General features: G+C 47.1%; 1 protein-coding gene across 1 annotated transcript; it reads right to left on the reverse strand.

Moving 5' to 3' along the window:
* Positions 1 to 499: 499 nt before the first annotated feature.
* Positions 500 to 20,090, reverse strand: OLFM1 (olfactomedin 1). The gene is made up of 5 exons (XM_010185793.1): positions 19,941 to 20,090; positions 14,498 to 14,653; positions 11,893 to 12,112; positions 5,345 to 5,451; positions 500 to 2,249 (listed from the first exon to the last, which is right to left on the reverse strand). The coding sequence occupies exons 1-5, from the start codon at positions 19,989 to 19,991 to the stop codon at positions 1,575 to 1,577; spliced, it is 1,209 nt and encodes a 402-aa protein (XP_010184095.1). The 5' UTR covers positions 19,992 to 20,090; the 3' UTR covers positions 500 to 1,574.
* Positions 20,091 to 20,900: the final 810 nt, after the last annotated feature.

Consider the following 20,900-nt stretch of genomic DNA (forward strand, 5'->3'; position numbering starts at 1 on the left):
ATGGGAGATTTTTACTGGCGTAAGACCACAGCAAATTCAGGATGAGCAGCGCTGTAAGCATCTGAGAAGGAAAACGATCCCATTGCACCAGGCAGGCAGAGACACCGCGTCTCCAACTTTAATGAAAGCAAAAGACATAATTTTCTCCTTTTATAGTGCTGATATTGACCCCGCTTGGGGATGGCGAAGGGGCTGAGCACCACGCAAGGGGCAGCTGGAGCCCCTGCCCTTATCAACAGGCAGTGACACAGCAGGATTTTATCTCCCTGAAGCAGAATCTGCTCCAAGTGCAGACAGAAAGATGATCCCTATGAAGCCAAACCCTCCATCCTCTCAGCCCCCAGCCCCTCCGGCTCTCAGCAGCATCTACCCATCAGGCAATGCCTGATTTAAGGTGTAAGGAAAGCTTAACTATTACCCCAGAAAACCCCACAATAATTCCTACTACCTCTCCTCTACACTTGGTCGCTCGTACAGCGGAGACAATAAACAAAGCAGGGAAGTCTCCTAATATTTTTATTGTTCCTTAGATAACTGTGGATAGTACAAATTTTTCCTCTTTAAAAAAATTAATTACCTTCACACGTCCATAAACAGGGCTTCCCATGGGAATCTGGTGCCACAGACTTTCCACAGAAGCGATTGCCAACCACCATAATGCTATGCAGATAGTATAACAGTAAGAGAATATTTTTGTAATTATCAACATGAAATCGTTATCTGTGTATAAGGGTGAACACTGATCTTTTTTTCTTTTTAGAAACAAAACCATCATTTATTAATCCAAACTACATCATTGCATTTACAACATTCATTGCATAAACTGGACATACAAAGTTTCGCCACCTCTGGTAAATAACAGACATACATTATACAATATATTTGCTGAATACATAAGTTCAAACAATATGGGTACAACAACTTGTTCATAATACATACTTAAACCATCGTGTTTAATAGTTACTAAGACACAGATCCATGAGCTACTTCGGGTCTCAGCACAGTTAATCTAAGTGACAAGAACACAGTTGAGAGACAGTAGCTGCAATGGAAGGCGAAGAAAAACTGACCTGCGATAGGTCTTGTTCAGACAGCGAGGGCTCCTCACGGGTCAGCTTTTTCTGCTCAGAAATACAAATCACACATCCATCACAGCTGACCGCGACGCCGGGAAAATGTCCATGCAACCCACACACAGAAGAGAGCGAGTCTCCCAAGGATAAACTTCCAACAGTCATTGCCTTACTTCTTTAGTAGGTACTATAGGTTTGCTATCGGAACAGAAACAAAACAAAACCCCGAACTTAAGTGGTTCTTGAAGTGCAGTTCCAGCTGCAAGTACATGGTTACTCATGAGTCTATAACACAGGGCCAGACTTCTAGAAATGTAGAGGTAATGCTGAGCTGTCAGGTTTATGCTGAATAATCCTCCATGACGTTGGTCTTAATTTTGGCAGCTGTTTATATATTTACTTATTTAAAGTGTGTTTCCTTGATATGAGTATTTTTTTTAATTAACTTCTCCCTTTTCTCCTTTTTTTTTTTTTCTAAACCAGTTTCTAAACAAGGATGGACTACAACTCGTCAGACCTGATGACGTGGAAGAGGGTCACATTGTAAAGTATTTGGTGCCCGTTGTTCCAGGCATAGAGGGCCCGATCCTTGGGGTTGTAGTCCAACATGGAAATGTGCGAGTACTTGTTTTGGAAGGGGATGTCGATGTACTCGTAGGTGGAGGCGTTGGTCTGGTAGGCATAGTGCACCTTGGTACCTCCCGAGTAGCCATTGGTGACGTAAAGCGTGCCGCAGATGATGAAGGCCTCCCCGGCGCTGCGTTTTGGGTAGCTGGTGTTCCAGGTCTGGAGGCTCTGCAGGGTGTTGGGATCCAACTTGCTGATGACGATGTTGCCCGCGTTCTGGTTGGTGGCGTAGACGGCCCAAAGTCCGTTCTCATCCACCATGAGGTCAATGTCCGAGTGGCCGCCCCAGGCATAGTGGTACATGTTGTTGTAGCCGGCATAATCCAGGCTGCGAGTCTTGAGAATGGTTTCTGTTTTCAAGTCAAACCTGATAATTATGTGGCTTTGGTATTTATTGAAATAGATCGAGCCATTGTAGACCACTTGACCGGTGCCTGACCATGGGTGAGGGAGACGGTGAGAGGTAAAATTGTCAGTATTCATGAAATCTGCCATGGATTTATATTCACGGACAAAGCGGTTGTTGTGGTAGCTGTCCATGTACCAGACCTGGGCAAGCAACAGAAACACATGGGGTTAGAAAACAGCAGAGACCTCTCTGAGCCCTTTGCATATCACCCTAGACACAGTGTTGGGAGCGAAATCCAGAGCAAGGAATCCAACCTGCTGGAAAACCATGCGTCCAACACCTGCCACCTATGCCCAGAAATAAACCAAATTTTTGGAACCCAAAATGAGCCAAGAAATCAACTGAATAGTAAAGCTTTCCTGGGGGATAAGCTGGTATCTCCCCAGGAAGCTGGGAGCTTAATTTGTGATGGACACCGTCCTTCCAGAGGGCAATTAACACCTTTCCCGGCATATTGCCTTGATGCTGCTTTTGCTTCCCCTAAGCCCCATTGTGGTAGCACTCAGTAAATTATACCAGCTGCTGTGCTGAACTCCATTAATTTGGTATGCAGAAGTGATGGATGCAATCGCTCATTGTCAAGAAAATTCAGGCAGAGCCCATATTGGTTTAAAAATCATACACTTCTGCATCAAAAGCTGGAACCAAGGCCACTAAAATATGACAGACAAAGACATCAAAATCTTGCCATCGGTAATAGATGGAGGAGAGATTTTAGATCATAATTTAGGCACCAGTTCACTAGGGACACTGTCTAGACTCCTTAAAAAAAAGAAAAGCTTCTGTCATATGAAACCAATTCCCAGGCAAATGACCAAGCTGTGCAGTTAATATCAAGAAGAAACACCCCGCCAGTGAGTGCCATTCTGTATGCAGTCGCTGCCTAAAAGTAAAATAGCTGTTTTCTGTAGAAACTGTTTAGGAAGGAGAAAAGGTAAATTAAACTGCAAGAGGGAAGCCTCTAAGGATGCAGATTTGGGCAATGCTGTATTGAAAACTTCTTTCCCAAACCCCTTGTTACAATGTGATAGCATCATCTCTGCAGTGTGGCTGTCTCCAGAGTCCCTCAGACAAACATTTTACACACGGTGTGTGCGTGTGAACTGCTTTGGGCTGCTGTGTTGGAAAGGTCAAGCAAGGTCTGCAAAAAATCTTTGCAGGGAACTTCATCCTTCTGTTGTGACCTCTCTGGAAACACTGCAAAGGTGGGGAATGAGTGTGTGGTGGTTGGCTCTCATCTCCACATGGGTTGCTGCAAAAGCACCAGAGGAAAACCATGCGCATCCCTGAACCCAGGGCAGGGAGCACCCTGCAACCTGGGAGAGCTCCTGCTGTCAGACATGGTGCTGGAAACCATTCCTCGTTTAATGAAATGTCTGTGTTCAACTAAACCAGCCTGGGAAATCACAAAAAACCCCCAAACCTATAAAACTGATAGTCTCTCTGTTGCTTCTATTTCATTATTTGGTATTAAAATATTACTCATGCCAATGCATCGTGCTCAGTTTTCAGAGAGACAAAGAGAAGGCCAGAAGAGCCCCATGTCACCACACTGGGGCAGGACCCAACAGCATTTCATGCGTTGGAGAAGCAGGGACTGATGGATAGCAACGTCTTATCACCCCGGCTGGATTTGAGCAACCTCTTCCTGCCAATACACATCAATCCTGGTGCTGAGCATCCACCCGCACTGCACTGCTCCTGTGAGACTTGCAGTTTTCTCCAATTGTGTTCAACGATTTCGTGACATGAACAAATGACTCTGTGAAGCATCAAACACCTCCTGGGTCCCATGGATATGATGAACTGCCCATCTTTCCCCATCCCCAGTTTCCCGCTCTGCTGGGTAGCCAATGAAGTTCACTTAATTGTGTGTTTCTAATAGATTTATATAACATATACGCATACATGCTTGTGAGGTTTGAGCTACAGTCCAGAGAAAACTCCTTGTCTACTCTCACAACAAAAATACACTGCAGAAAAAAGACATGGGTTAGAAAAAAATATTTAAAAAATACTGTTTTGAGACAAAAATCTGAAGACATGGGAAGATCTTTAGCATCAAACGCTAAACCAGCTTCAGCTGCAACAGGCCTGACTCTCACTTCCCAGCTGTATAAATCACCTCAGTACTGAGGGATTCAGCAAACACAGCCTGAAGGGAACAGGTCTGTCCCCTCTCTTGAGTAAAACAAGATGTGGGCAAAGCCTTCCCATCCCGCTTCTAATCAGGATCTTACTGGGGCTATAAGTGAAGTTTTGTTAAATAACTGTAAAATACAGAGGTGTAGCATTGGCAAACCAGTGTCAAAGAGTTGGCTGCTGGAGGGAATGAGCCTGGCATCTCAAGTTGCTGCTGCTTCATTGCTGCACTTCCCTGGGCAAATGGAGCCACCCCTACAAATGGCTTCTCCAGAGTATCCCTAGTCCTCTTTTAGCTACAGAAAGGTGATTGCAGGGCAGAGCTCCCAAAATAGCTGCCCCGATACAGCCCTTGCTGGTGCCTTCATCTTTTCTATGAACTTGCTGCATGCAGGAGGGAATTGCCATGCAGCCAAGATCTGTGGTTTTTGTTTTGTTTTGCTGCCTGCAAACCCTCAGCAAACACTCGAGATATTTTCCATTCCATCAGTCATGGGAAGCCTGGGTTGATTTTCAGCCAGTTATTGGCCTCCTACCTCCTTGGGATCAAAACTGAATGGTCTGAATGGGGAAAAAAAAAAAGATGAAAACGAAGCAAAACAAATCCCTCTCTGGCTGCTGTCAGTTAATTCCTGTAACAATGAAGGTGAAGGATGGAGGACAAATGCAGTCAGAGGACATTAGAGGAGGCAGTAGCAGCAGAGGAGCAGCAGGGACCAGGACTATGGGTCCCGCTGCTCGGTCCCAGCTCCCTCCTACCTGCCAGACCCAGACGAGAAATGCAATATTTGATTTTTCCTTCCCATGGAGGGCACAGACCTCATGGTGACACTTCAGAGACCACGCACACACATCACTGCAGCGAGTTTCGCCACTGCATGAAGCTGCTCAGCTCCCTCCTCATCCTCCCTCCCTGCAGGATCCTCAGCTCTCTCCTGCTGCAGAGGAGGCCAGCAGAGCCCCCTGAGATGAATTAGGGCCTTCCACAGCCTTCACAGGGCACAACCTTTGCTCTTGTATGCAATGAGTTTTCAATTACCTCAGCCGCGTTGGTGAAGGTGGGAACAGAGAGACAAAGCAGTCGCGGTCTTACCTTGTTCTCTCCCTCGGGAGCGAGAGGATCCGTCATCCACGATCCAAACCGGGACCCCGAGGTTTTAATTGTGATTGGGTCGCTGATTCCCGTCAGCTTGCCACACGCTGAAAAAGAGTGCAAGGCTGGTGAGCACCACATCAGACCCCATCACCGCTCCTTTGGTCATGGGACTGTGCCAGCCAGCCCCGACACCCCGATGAGGGGCACCAGAGCCGGCCACCACCCACACCGCTCTCCCTTGCTGATGGGCAGCTCTGGTTTTATTTAATTAGAGCTAATTAGGCTAAGAACAACTGTCGGATGCTTTTGTTTGTTTCATGCCTCTTAATAACGATTGTCCTTATCACACTACCCCAAAGAAAACAAGCTTTCCCAAGCCAGCCGTGCTGGTAACGTTACAGAATAGAAAATGAGAGGAGTTAGCCAGGGTCGAGCAGCCAGGTGGAGAAATCAGTCGAATAGCTCTGCTCATTTCTGCTATAATGGAGTGGGTGCAGCCAAGATAAAGAGAGAGATGTGCCTCTTCCAGCCCTGCTGGAAACGTGCATTTGTTATGGGTTATGCAAAGGAGAAAAAAAAAAAAGGTGGGAAATTATATGCAATATAAATCTCTTCCCTGCATAGACCATTTACCGGCTTCAACCAGCCACCTTCTCCGTCCTTATCATGTCTTGCACACTTAGGAGACACCAATGGATTCACCAGCCTCCCCTGCCCCCTCCACCAGCGCCTGGTGAGGACCCCAAAGGATGGAGGGCAGGCGGGGGTGTCCCAAGAACCCCAAAGGCAGTGGGATGGAGGGCAGGTGGGGGGGTGTCCTGAGGGCCTCTGCAGGAATCCCTGGGAATCCTACCCAGCCTCAGCATCACCACAACAGGGACACATGCCCATGCAGTGCTACCAGCCAGGTTTTGAAGCACATTGAGGTGCTCCACAGCATTATTTCCCACTGCTGAATTCAGTGGGCATGTCAGAACGTTTGCAAGCTCAGCTAAGTGCCTGGCTGTGTTTTTAAGCCCTTAAACACGAGGTGAAGCAGTGGCACCTCTCTGTGTCAGCTGTTTGTTTCCCTTCCATGGCTCTGTCCCCCAACATTGAACCCAGCATCCCTCTGGGGATGCCCACAAACAGACACCTGCAATGCTACAGCCTCAGCAGCCATGGTGCAGCCACATGCTGAGTTCCTATTTCCAATGATATCCCCAAATTTCAGCAAAGCTGCCAGTCTGGTCTCCTGCAATACCAGCATCTTAGCGCATGTGCACTCATTCAGTGCAGAGCTGCTTCTGCAGCATCTCCTGAGCAAGGCAAGCCAAGGTCAGCAGCACAGCCATAACCTGAAGCTCAGGAGGTGCTTTCTGACTCCTCCTTTTTGGTGTGGAAGACTCTGGCAGGCTGGGGAAGGGGAAGGTGGTAGTGCAGGGATGGAGCTTACCTTGATTGCCCCCAGTATGTACACTCTGAGATATCTCTTAGCTGCCTCTCTCCTTCTCCTCTTCTCACCTGCCCCTTTATATTCTGATCATGGCCATAGGATACATCCATCTACTTCAGCTCTGGGCTGCAGGGAAAGGGGTCACCTTAGCCCAGGGCATAAAATAGATGAAGATATTCTTGATGTGCACCAGCATAACATGGCCAAGGGGACCACCAGTCTTCCACAGCCTTCAGACACCAGCAGATCAAGAGAGATCCCATCAAAAAGCAGAGAGCTCTCCTGGCCTCACTGAGACACCATGTATGGGAGTTTGTCTGATGCATTCAAAACCTCTCAGCTCTGGAGAAAAACACAGCATTGACAAAAGGATACAATGGGTTAAAAAAATAAATGCTTTATGTCTTGCAAATCCCCCTTGCAGAGAACCAGCCTTCCTCTAATCACATATCTGCTCGACGCTGTCTTCCATTATCACAGCCTACATTGCTGTCACTTTATCTCTTCCCTTCCATTTCCCTGGAGAGAAAGGTTGTATAAGAGCTCATTGGTTTAAAAAAAAATAAAAGCAAAAAAAAAAAGTATCAGCAGCTGATAAGGATAAACTAGTGTTGTTTGCAAGTAGTGGGGCTACATCTCATACATGTTTAGCTGGAGGCACATTCAAAACAGCAACACAAGAGTGTTGCTGTTACAAAGGGCAAGGTGTTTTCTTCCCTGGTGTAAGTCATAGGAACCCATATGCTGGGGGTGAAGGTTTCACAAGGAACCACATCCTTTAAGGCCCCTAATTAGCTCTTTCCTGCAACCCTCCCGGGTGCACCACCCAGGATGGACAACTACAGCCTCTGTGATCCTCATTCACCCATCCACTCCTGCTGAGATGCACATGACATTTCTAACCCCTCCAGCTTTTTTCCTCCCTTCTATGGGGCCAGAAACCATTAAACACAGCAGGATTACTGGGGACAGAGAGGACTCTGTATTCTACTGCTTCTCTTGGATATATTGCAGCTTGAATCAGAGCTCACAAGACAGGATTCTTGCATCTCCCTATGCTCTGGCATGAAACTCCAGCTCGCACACCCTCAAAGCACACAGCAGTGCTTGAGACACCCAGCACCCAAGTCCTTCCTCTATCCCACAAGGGAGTTTTTAAGCCCTGGCCGTGGTAGCCCTAAAGCTGCTGCTTGACTGCCCAGCAAAGCCCTCCTGCCTTAAGTGGGGCTGAGCTACAGCAAAGCTGCTCTCCCATTGGGATGGCAGGAGCATATAATGCTATGGGTGTTTTAAGTCACTCTGGGATGAACGCACAACAGGAAAGCATGACCTGGTGCTCATCTATGAGTCTATGACACAGGGAAGCCTGTGAGCAGCAGCTTTTGGGGCATGCACAGGGGATCTGTTTTCACTCTGGTTTCCCCAGCACCTTGCAGGTCCCTGGACCAGTGGCCCACAGGGACTGATGCATCCCTGTTCCTAGAAAACAGCACAAATCTGCCTCTTCCTGAGCGATGCTCCAGGCTGACCCAGACAACTGCCTCTGACCAGCAACCACCTCCAGACACAGCCCCTTCTCCACACCGAACCAGGAATTTTCCAGCAGAAGACACTACAGCCTCTCTCTTTCCTCCAGCCAGCTACAATGAGCACTACCATCCTCCCAGGATGCTAACAACGCCCCCACTCCATATTTCTCCACAGATCCAGCCCACAGGTGGCATTGAGCAGCTTGGCAGCCGTTTATCCACCAACGCAGCCGCTGCGCCAACACCACTGTCTGCTTCTGGACCTTCCCTGCCGCGGCTGCCCATGAAGCTGAGGTCTGTTTTCCCCCCCATCCCGGTCCCAGGTTGTATCCTGCTTTTGCCTCTGTTGCCCAGCTGGGAGCCCCCCATCTCAAAAATATCTGGGACAGGCTGGAAGGGCTCTGTTTGTGTCTCTGCACCAGGATTGTGGGCTGGGATTTTTCGCAGGAGTCAAGAAAAGCTGAGGCTATCAAGCAAACAGGAGTCTGCGGAGCATAGCTGAATTAAATTCCCCCTTGAATCAAGGAGTGACAACCTCTCCACTCCACCAAGGCTCCTCTTAGGAACACTAATGGAAACGTTAAAACCCCTGTATAAATAGTAATCTTTAAGAATGTAAACAGAATAACAGATTGAACGTGCCATTATTGATTTTTTTTTCCCTTCACACACATGCCAGGCTCAGGAAACATTTTCACTATTGATCCATCAATAATGCTTAGGAAACCCAAAATGCAACATAGGACCTTGTCTGAGGAAAATGCTGCTGTGCTGTTGAGCATCAGCGCTTCCTGGAAGATGGGGAGAGGGGAATCGGATGAGAACATGGCCCATCCCATTCCCTCCCCTTGTCCCATGCTTCTTGCAGCAGCTCCCTGGCCCTGCTCTGGTCTCTAAGCTGTACTCTGAGCTCTAGCAGTTGAGCACACACCAGCTGAGCAGCATCGCTGGCCCATGCAGGACCGCATCTAAGCTAAAACGTGCTACTTGGAACATCAGTGAGTCCCTCTGAGCAGATAATTTGCAGCAAACAGCAATCCTCAGCAAACAGGGCCTCATTGTGCAGCAGCAAAGTAAGGTTGTTAGCTGAATTTAACTCAATTAGCTACCATTTTCACTGGTTTACACTCCAAAGCGATAAACAACATTGGAAATTCAATCCATGCTGTTTGCTGTTAAGTGACCAAATAAATCACTCCACTGGGTGAACCCTTGCAAGAGTCAGTGTTCATCTCCATGAGCATCCAGGGGTGCTGCAATGCCCGAGGGGCAGAAAAACTGCCCTGACCCCACAGTCCCAGAGAGTGCAAGAGATGAAAGAAAGGGTACAGCCAAAACCCTCCAAAAAAAGCCTCAAAAAGATTAAACACAACAATAACAACAACAAAAGTTTCTATAAAAAGTTGGCTGCGTGATCTTGCCATCCCAGGTGCCTTAGTCAGCCTTACCTGGGCCACTGCCTTGGGTGGGTGTCCCAGCTGCAGGACCTGAGCAGGAGGGGGATGTAATGAGCCAGGACAGGGCTCAGAGCAGAAGGGGATAATGATCCGAAAGCAAACTCTTATTATTTTGAAGCCCTTTATGGTTTGGGAGCTACTTCTTAAAGTTTGCCCAGGGTCTGTGGGGGGATCATCACAGCTTCCCTGGCTCTGGTGGAGCCAGCCTGGGCCGGACAGCTCCACCAACACTGGCTAGAGAGCGGCCGTGGTGTCCAGGATGGCTTTATTTAAAGAACCATCCCTGCGAAAGTATTTCTACAGCCCAGACTCAACTCCCTGGTCCTGTTGCTGTTCCCTCTCCCAACCACTCACAGCTCCTCTTCATCTTCAAGAGATGGGATGAAGGCTATGCATGCAGCAAGCAGATCACTCCTGGGGCACCATCGTCTCTCATCAGAGGAGCCCCTGTGGGGCTGCTGGGGGGGTTGCTGTGTGACCGTGGTCAACCAGACATGCCTGGATCTGTTCCCCATCCTTTCTTATCTTACCCACCACAGGACTGCCATCCTTGAGATGTCTGTAATAAAGCTCCTGGTATTAAGTACTGCTAACACAGAAAGCACCGAGTCATTATAACCTCCATAATTTCTGTCTCCATTAAGCTTTCAGGGTGAAATTCAGGTGGTACCCCAACCCTGCTGCTTTCCCTGTCACCATCACATGTGAGGAGAGGGACTGCACACACAATGCAGAAAATGCTGACACCTCAGCCTGTTCTGCCCCCGGGCCAAACCTGGGCACATCAGCACTCGTTAATAAATGAGAAATGAGGCACTACCCCAAATGGGGGGGTTAGAAATGCCCAGGCAGGTCCCCTGGGGTACCTCGGTGCACGCTCATAGTTGAAAACCCTCTGAGTGTCCAGGCTTATGTGGAAATTTGCTTTCCTCTCCAAGATTTTGAGTGAGAGGCAGCTTATGAGGGATGTACAAGGTAGGAAGGGACAGGATGGAAATGCAGGGGAAAACGGAGTAGGGTCAGGTGCTCATAGGGATGTGGAGGCATCCAGAAACAAGCAAAAGCAATCCCACCAGGAGAGACAAGAGAGAAACAAAGTGTTACCTTTGTCAAGGATATAAAGGGCTCAGAAGAGATCTGATCTTCCATGAAGTTACCTGAGAGTGTAATTTTATATGTGCTACCAAAATAGACTGCAGAGCAGTTAATGTGTTTAGATTATCTCAATTGCTTAACAAGAAAGTCAATAACGTAAGTAGTAGAAATTAAATCAAGTCAGAGCTAGGCCAACCAAGGGTGGGGGGATTCCTTGCAGCTGCAGAAGGCAGTGCCCTTCCTCCCTCATTTTCCTCCCTCTGTTTTAGGTCAGATCCTGGGTTCAGCTACAGCTGTGTCCCCCCACAACAGACCCACAGTCAATTAATACTCTCTAAATGAGATTACAGACAAATCTCTCAGGTATTAGTGTTTGTTGGTGACATACCCTGATGGAAAGGGCTCCCTGCTCCCTCTGGGAATGGGAGAGATGGGGAGATCCTGAGTAATTTGGATTACCACGCAAACCCGCACCAGCTACATCATGCGCTTCTCAACAGGGATTTGCAAGATGCAAAAGGGAAGGAAGGAAAAAAAAAGGAGAAACCGAGTCACAGACTGTACACACACACGCACACTCGCGCTACTCAAACCGGTGCACAGAGATCTTTGCTGATGGGCCAGGGCTGGTTAGCAAAACAGATGGGGCATCGATGCATAAGCAAAACAGGCGCATGTGTTTGCTTTGCATAAGCGTCATTTGCAAAAGGCCACGCGTTCCCCGCACCTCACCAACCGCTTATGCAAACGCTGCAAAATGTCACATGCCGAGGCCAGGCCCCGATCCTGAAGCACTCACGCCGGGAGCAACATTGGTCGTGCGAGTTACCCTCCATGGGAATACCCCCACGATGAACGCTACTGATGGCGTGAATCTTCACAGGATCCCGCCTGGCTGCGCCAGCTCATCCCTTGCAGCCGGACAAGGCATTGGGAGATGCCTAATTTCGGCATCTCCACCTCCAGCTGGGATGCGTGGTTTGACACCGATGGTGTTGAGCCGGTGCCACCATGTTGTTCTGAGCCTACCTAATTTTTGCATGCATGCACGAAGCCTTTCTTCAAGATTTGACACTCTGTTCTGAAGCTCTTCGTAGTCATAGGCGCCAATCTCTTCCTGGAGTTCGTTTAGAACTGACGTCAGATTCTGGACCTCCTCTTTAAACTGCAATACCAATTTGGCATCGGCTTTGTACTCTTCCAACACTGGTATCAAAGGCCTAAGTTCCTCCATTTTCGCTTTTATTGCCTGCAAGGTTAAAATAAGCTCGGTTCAGTGCTATGCGTGCAAAAATCTGCAACACTCTGCCTTGACCTGGTTGCTTCCTATGTGAGTGCAATGTTCATATCCCACAATTATTAGCATTAAAATTATTTTAATTATTATTTTGGTCCAAATGATGTATTGGAAAGAACATATTAAACAGGCTGCAGAACACCAAAATATTTGGGAAAGGCCTTTATTTGTCATTTTTAGAATGCAACATCTTAGGGTTACATGCTTCAGATCACATACACAAAGAGTTCTTTTTTTTTTCTTTCCGAAAAATAAAATAAAATAATATATATATGCATTGACAAGGGTTTCAAACTATTCATGAAATGCATCTACAATTGCATGCAAAGGAAGATCTCGGTTGTGTGGTTCAAGGTTCCTTAGTGAGATATGGTGCTAATTTGGAAAATAATCAAAAAAATAAATGCATGGTGCAAAATGCTCTGTGGCCCTCTTTTCATGGTTACATGGGAGTGAACTGCTTCTTCAGTCACTGCAGCATTGAAAAAACTTGCTTTTAAGTTAGCCCTGTAAGCAAGAAAATGAAATACTGTTGAGGATCTAGCTCACTAACCTGCCTTATATAGATAGCCATTCATAGACAAATACTCTTACGGAACTAAAGAGAAAAAAATAAAACCACCACGAGAGCTCCAAACCACTCACATTTTAATGCTGGCATTAGCAGAAACAAAATGCTGTGGCTGTTATTTAAAATGGTGCTTTGGCAGCAAATTAGACAAAAATTCCTTACTGTTTTTAGGCATGCTATAGAGAACATAAAAATCAAAGTAATTATCAAATTTATTTTGCAAGAAATGAAGACTTTTTTTTTTTAATAAATTAAATGAAGGCCTCATTTAAAGGCACGGTATGCAGCATTTTGTTGAAGACGCTTTGCTCCAGCAGCTAATGAGTAGACATAAATATGCATGCACCTACCCGCTAATGAAGCGTGTTAGTATACACAGTGTACCTGGTGCTGCTTAAACTCAGGGCTGCGATACCTAGGTGGCTGCTGAAGCAGCTCGGGGGACGAACGGGACCCAAAATTGGTCCTCAGCCTCATTTCTTCCCTTCCCATCCCCTCCTATTTAAGCCAAGAATCTTTCCCTGCTGTGGTTTGCATGTGGGGAATATATTTGGTTTCTTATTTACTTGCACTTCCTAGTGCAAGCTCCCTGGCAGGCAATGGGGAGAATTAAACTCATCAGAATGGAAGGGGGAATTAAAAAATAATAATAAAAAAATAAATCAGGCTTAAATCAAAAAGATGGTCCTCACATCCAGACTGCATAGCTAAATTTAGGGTCCTGCAGTAACTGGAGATGGGGAGTGGAGGAGGTGGAGCTGGTGAAAAGTTTTAAGAATCTTTTTCCCAGCTTTTGGTGATGTAATCTTGGTATTTCAGTATTTAGCGTATCAATTAAAAAAAAAGAATCTGCATTAAAACACCAGCCAGCTGGGCAGCTGCCTGGAAATGAGGATGGGAATCAGCTGGGTGGCTGATCAGAAATGTCCCCAGATTTCACTAGAAATAAAACACAAGTTGAGAAGATGTCTATTAATCCAAAACGTTACTAAAATTTAAGATTCCAAATATTGCTGACAGCCTCTTTTTAGCAACTCCATTTGTTCCCAGCCAAGCCCTTGAATGTCTGACCATTGCTCGCGATGACAGCTTCATTTAAAAGGCTGACATCTTCACGCCTAACTTGTAGGACACCAGGACAAAACATGCATAATCCATCAGAAGGCGCTGGCTCTGCTGCTAACGTCATTACTTACAATTTAGACACTCGCACATCCTCGAGATGTGCCGTTTGCTGCAACAGTCATACTTTTGGGGTTTTTTGGGGGATTGATGACTTTGACTGGCCTGTTGCTACAACCACCCTGAAGAGGGATGCGATTTGGTGACAGCCCGTTGGAGCCTGCCACCAGAAATGGTAATGGAGCCCCAGCTCCTGGCTTTTCCCAAGAAAATTGAGTCCTGGGCACGGCATGGGAAACCCACCTCACCCTGACCTCAGCTGGGCCGAGGTCTCCCTGCAGACCCCTCCCATGGAGCAATCCTACACTGCCCTATTTGGGGCACCCAGGTCATTTGTGGGTTCGGGAACGCAGAGATTTATGCTTTTACCCTATAGAAAAATGTATTGTGGCTGAGGATGTGATTCCACAACCTGGATCTGGCCGTGCTTTGGACAGGAGGGAGCTGCAAGGGTAGTGGCCACCAGTGCCATGTACGACCGAGCCAATAGTTACGGGAGCTGATGGGGACAGGGCCACAGACCCATGCACACCCCACTAAAGCCCTGGCCCCAGCTTCGTTAGCAGTTTGGAAAGCAGACCTACCTTAAACTGCCTTGCCAGGTGCTGCTTGTGGCTTTCTTCCACTTGCTTAAATTTTGATTCCAGTCCCCTCATCTGGTTTTCCATCTTCTCCACGTACTGTAGGTCTCTCTGAGTCCGCCTGTCCAACACCTCTATTGACTGGGACATGTTTTGCACCTGCCAAATGAGAAGGGGTTTGTTAAAAAGCAGCAAGACAGCCCCCCTCGCATCCCAATGCTGAACGATGACCTTTTCCTACGCAGTCAACAAAGCTAAAGGGTAATCAGCCTATGCATTATTTACTATTTAATCAACAGCACCTCACAGTATTATGACCCCACACTCTAAAACAGAGCAAATTGGTTCCATAAACATTTATTCTGCTGTGCTGCAGAGAATAATTTACCAATCACACATGCAAATAAGGGTTGTAGTAAAACGCATCGCTCACGGCGGCCTCTTAGAGAGGCTGGGATGGCACCTGCTGTCATGCAACGAGAAGCTCTTAGGTGAGCAGAAGCACATCTGATGGACAGAAACGCCTCGGCTGAGGTGCACATTATCATTTCTTCATGTGCGTAAGTGACACTTACTGATTGCCTGAGTGCAAACTTTACTCCCAGCTAGTAAAACTTCATTATCCAAACAGCCCTGCTGCTTATACAGCATCTGCCACAACACATCCAGCTCCAGGTGAGGGCATCCTGAAGCTGTGAAGTGCCACAGGTGCCAAGGCGTGTGTGTCCCGGCCCCACTGGTGCCTGCCCACTCGGGCGGTTGTGCCGCCTCAGCATCTTTTGGAACAGAGTGATGCCGCATCCCCGCGGCTCCCCGTGCAGCGCCCATCTGGCCCTGCTGAAGAAATGATGCAAGAAGCTTGGCTGGGCTCATCGTGAGAAAAAGAGCTGAAGGTGTTATGGAGAGGAGGGAAACGATAGCTGGGGTGACCTGATTTGGAGGGTTGGCTGCCATCTGATTTATTAAGATATTCCCTTCTCTCATTTTTCAGGCTAGGAGAGGGTAAATGAAGCTCTGACTTAGGCAGGCGTCTCAGCATCTATTTAGCATCAAGCAATGAGTGTAATTTAAGGTCTTTGCATCGGGGATGGCTGTGTTTGTATCACATTTTGTACATTACGGGGCTCAGCCCACAACTGGTGTTCCTGCCGCTGCCGCGTCACCCCCAAAATACAACTGTCGGCATTGGTGGGGATGACGCCTGTGGTGAAAATGAATCAGGCATCCAAGCATGCTGCTGCGTCACAGCCCTAACTAAAGGCATCCTAGTTCAAGTTTCTTCCTCTGTGGGTGTCTGAGCAAAACCCAAACGCGAGCCAGCACTGTCTCTGCAGATCTGCTCTGAGACACCTCTGTGTCCGTGCCGCCACTGCTGCTCCCATCCCCGTCCTCACCAAAGCCAGGCACAGACTGGGATGGGGAAAGAAGGGAGCAAGTGTAATGTTGCTTCCAGCAAATCCCACGGGGATGCTGTGACTTACCAGGAGTGACAGAGCGAGGGGACAGCAGGACACCCGCATGCAGCCAGGTCTTGGAGACCACTTGCTGAAACCAGCATAGGTCAAATGCCAACTCTGGTGTCTGCATCTCTGAAGGAATCAAAATGCCCATTTCTCATGCATGGTGACAAGAGAAACTATTACAGAGAACTATTAAAAATGTATGGACAACCTACATTTCAAAGGCCAACAGTGAGGAAACATTTTGTACAACTGCCCCGGGGGTCTAATGGTCTTCCTCAGCAAAGGGGAAGCTATTTTCAGTCTCTGAGTCCCAACGCATGAACCAGCACCCATCCTGACCACCACCAAAACCTGCTCAGGATGGTGTAAGGAGCAGGGAGGAACAGAACAAGACTCTTTGGTTTGAAGAGGAAAAGAGCAAATCTGAGCTGAGCCACAGCCTGTGGAGCTCCCATTTAGCCATGCCTCTCCCATGAGCTCTCAGCAGACACGGTTGGTGCTAATTTACCTGGGCTAAATGTAGAGGAGTTTGAAGACCTCTCTCTACCCTGAGGCAGGAGAAGGGAAGTCTTAGACAAGCATGACTGCTCTGCAGATATTTTTACCCTGGCAATCCAGTCTATCCTCCTCTACGTCAAGCTGCATCTACACAGCAGAATGGTTCCAATGGGTTGGAACAGGAATGACTTGTAGGGATTGTACAGAATTGATCTAATTTATTCCACTAATGCCTAACCCCAATTAAAGGTCAAGCTGCAAGTAATAAGAAAAATGCACTTCTGTAATGATATGCAGGTATCTGACCGAGTGAGGCTATGGGAAGGCTCCTTATGCTGGCTCTTGGGTGGTGGGGAGGGAGAAGCAGAGTCTCTAGGAAATCAATCAGAGCATCTCGCTCTGGCTGCTGCTCTGAATCACCTCTGGAGGAGTCTGCCTCTCTCCTGACTGCACAGGAAGAGAGCCTCCTCACATGCCTCTAAACCGAGATGCCTAAAATTAGCTGCTGTGCTATTTCAGGGCTGTTTTACAAGTCCAGACTCTCACTGCTTGCTGCCCATATTGTTTTCAACCAGGCCAGACGTGTAAAACGCCAGCCTCCACCATTGCTGATCTCTGGCAGTAACGTGTGCTTCATCTGCTGGAGATCCTCTTGTTTTCCTTCATTAGCATATTAAGCCCTTGATCCAGCAAAGTACTTTGGCACATGATTAGATTTCAATGAGACTGTTCCTAGCTTAAACTTAGGCATGTACATAAGTGCTCTAATGAACTGAGACCAAAGGATGCTGTCTCTCAAATTTCCTCAGCTTCAGCCATTAACCCCTATTCTCAAACATCAACTAAAATGTTTTTTGCCTCCAAAAACCACGCACTCCCAACACGAAACCTCAGTTTCCATTGAGCTAATCGGAGAAAGATACCTGCAACTGTCTTGGGGAAAAAAACGAACCCATTAATTTTAGTATTCGAAAATGGAAATTGATACAAATGAAATGTCCAGTGCTGTTCTAGTCATCTTCTTTGACTACAAGTTGTTTCAGAATTAAACCAGAGTAATGGAGAATTGCTACTGGCCTGATGACCCTGGTGAGATTTATATGGTCAAAGCCATGGTTTAAACCCTGCTCAAGCTTCCCTGTAGATCAGCCTTTAGTGCCAGAGCAACCCTCTTTGGAGTTTGAATTGGGATGAATCTTCAGCTTTGGGTAGCCAGGCAAACTAGTGGAGCAATAGCATGAGACATCTCGAGGGAGATTTTCATGATCTACAGGAAGAATTAGCAGAGAGATGGACTAAGCTGATGGACCAAGACATGAAAAGTTTATCTTATAAGGTCTGTAGAAGGCAAAGTGAAGGCTGAAGTCTGAAGTGTCCTTGTGCTTCCTATATACGCCTCGGAGCGAATATCAAAGGAACAAGAAGAACTGTTTAATCTGGAAATCAGTGCTGGCAAAGAAAAAGAATTGGCATGAAACCAAAAAAGGGTTTAACCATCAGAGGAGGAAGTCCTCCCAGATAACAGGGCCAAAAAGAAAAAAAAAAAAAGAAATAAAAATCTGTTTGAAGATAAAAGATAATCTGTTTATGAACAGGATTTAGGCGATGTCTTGGTTTGGATGCAGCCCAATATCTGGACACAGCATCCGACACATCTCGGGCTGGAAGGACTCCATGTACTCCAGCCAAAGATGAGCTCAGACACCTCGGTGTCAAAACATGGGCTGAACAGTTTGTGCGGTGGCGAGCAGACCTAGCTCCCCTCCCCTCCCTGAATGCCTGCTCTTTAAGCTGACGGGGTGCCCAGGATTCACTCGCGAGCAGCACGAACCGCAGTTTCTGTGCATATGCTTGTGCCCATGTGTTGAGGGCAGACGGGGTCTTGGCAGCTCTAAGCCTCAAAGCACATTCTGCCACTGAAGCCCCTGCACTTTTTTCACTGAAGATGCTGTAATCAGTTTGTGTACACACACACACACAAATTCATTTTATTTCTTGCCCATAAAAGCAATGCCTTGTTATTTCCATAGGGGACTGCCAGGTCTACCTCAGAAAATCCAAACACAACTACCTCTTTACCACATTACCCTTCTTCATCTGTTGGCAGAGAGAAATCGGGAGATGTGAGTTTTCCCATTGCAAAGCACAGTTAAAAAGTCAGGTGAGGGAAGGGGTTTTCAGGTTTTAGATCCTTCCTCGGAAGCTGGAAGCTCTCCTCTGCACTCACATTTTCCTATAGGGATTATCATTTCAGCCTTCGTCAAGATCAGATGTCTGGCACTAAGAGCCTATTCTTTATTTTTGGGATTTTCATGTAGGTTAGCGTAGGAGTGAGATGCAGACAGATTAGCAGGCAGGTAACGTATCCCCAGAACACATGCCCTGAAATACCACTCCTCCCTCTCTTTATTCATTGGCAGCCAAAAAGCTGCATAAGGGAAAAAAATAAATCACTGAGCACTTACTCTGGTGTTACCCTGGGTTTCATAGACTCAATTCGCCTGTCCATTAGCAGAGGGCATTGGGTCAAATCCTGCGTGTTTAATGCACATTAGCAGTTTTGGGAACACGATGGCGCTTGGACGCCCGTGTCAGCTGCTAACACAACGCTGCTGCCTGAGACAAACGTGCTGTTGGACTGATTGCTTAGAGAAATAAAAGCCTGAGTGAAATTATTTTTGGAAGCCTCTGACATACCCAAGAAGTGTTTTAGGGCTAAATGTTTCCTGCCTCACTTTATTGTCCTTATCACCTCGGAAAATCAGTTAAGTGTAGGTTTAATATTGTTATGAGTGACTAATACATCAACTTCCTGAAAGCAGCGGGATAAAAATTAGTTTGTCATGCACCACACATGCCAACACAGCATTAGGGCATGAGGCATAATTACATATCCAGGGATAATTACATATCCAGCACAGGAGTCCACTTATACCTTAAAGAGAAGGGCACCATTTCACATGAAACAGCATTTCTTCAATGAAATCTATTATCTGGAAAATTTCTTGTTATCGGGAATGTTTCCCTAATGAGAGTCTTTGATCTCTTTGGACAGCAGACTATTAAAAACTAATCAAGTGGATGTCAACATTAGAAAGAAAACCACTAACTGTCATTTCTGTGCTTTTTGATGTCGACAGCTTGTACTGTTTTATTTGACCTTTTTAATATCAGCTTGGCTAGGAATGCATGGGCTTTGGGTTTTTAATTCTATTTTATCTTGTTGAGGCTCATCCTTTGAAACCGCTAGTGTTAACGTAATGAAAAAATGAGTAAATTGCTAAAAAAAAAGAAAAAGTAATGTGGTTCAATATTTTTTCTTTGATCTCAGCAGTTTTAACATGAACTTAGGTACCTTTTCCTCTGTGCCTCAGAAACAGGTTTTAAACTCCTGACTGCAGCTGATTATTCCCCACTACATGCATGGGGACCCCCAAAAGTCACACCAAACCAAAGCACCTTTCCCAGCAGGGGTCAACCATTACCTTTTCTAATAGTTGTCTCAGCTGCTTTGTCCTGGCATCGCGTGAGCACATCGTCTGTTGAGGTGCCACCACTGTGCATATACAACGTCCCTCGCTATCTTGGGCAGAGCTGTAGACCTGCCAGCTTTCCTCTGGGTTGGTAGGCAGCACCTAATTAACACATGGAAAGATGGGTTAATTAAACGGGGGGGGAGGTTTTGGCAGGGGGGTGGGAGGTGAAGGGGGTTGAGTGGAGGAATTGGGATGGATGTGGCAGATAACGGAGCTGTGCTGGAAGTGGAGGGAGGCTCCTCCAAAGGCCCAGCTGGCAAAATTCACTTTGTAATGCAAAAATATGGATTGGGGACAAATAAAAAGGGGCTGAAAAAGCAGAGCGGGAAGCGAAGCAAGAAGGCAATGCAAGTGGGAAAGCACAGACGTGAGGAAAGCCACGGAGCAGCGAGGGGTGTAGCGTGCTGGAAGGCACCGGGTACATCGGGTTGGGCAACCGCTGCTTGGCTGTTGATACAGAGCACTTGACTTCTGGACACTGTGTCAAGGATGTCCCTGAGCTACCAGCAAAAGATGTCGCCAAGCTACTGGCGAGGATAAGGTGCCCTGGCCGAGGGCTCAGCAGTGATCACTGTGCCTCTGCAGAGCTCTCCCAGATCTGGCAGCAGGAACATCAGCTCTCCTGAGTAAACAGACACCAGGAGTTATCTTTCCCTCCTCCTCTGCCAGACTCTCTTGGGGATGGGGACGTTCACCAGACAACCACATCCCTCCAAATCCAGGGAAAGCTTGGTGCTGTGCACTGCAAAGCATCCCAGCAAAGAAGGGATGTGGTCCTGAGGGCAGGATCAGTGCCTCTGCCTTAGCTTCCCGGACACACCTCAGAAAGGGAGCCCACAGCACCTTCTCCAGCCCCTCTTGTGCCCTCCAAACGTCTGGGATCTAAATTTTTCTTTGATCTTACAGTAC

This window comes from Mesitornis unicolor, unplaced genomic scaffold (genome assembly GCF_000695765.1).
Source record: "Mesitornis unicolor isolate BGI_N332 unplaced genomic scaffold, ASM69576v1 scaffold1126, whole genome shotgun sequence".
Lineage (NCBI taxonomy): Eukaryota > Metazoa > Chordata > Aves > Mesitornithiformes > Mesitornithidae > Mesitornis > Mesitornis unicolor.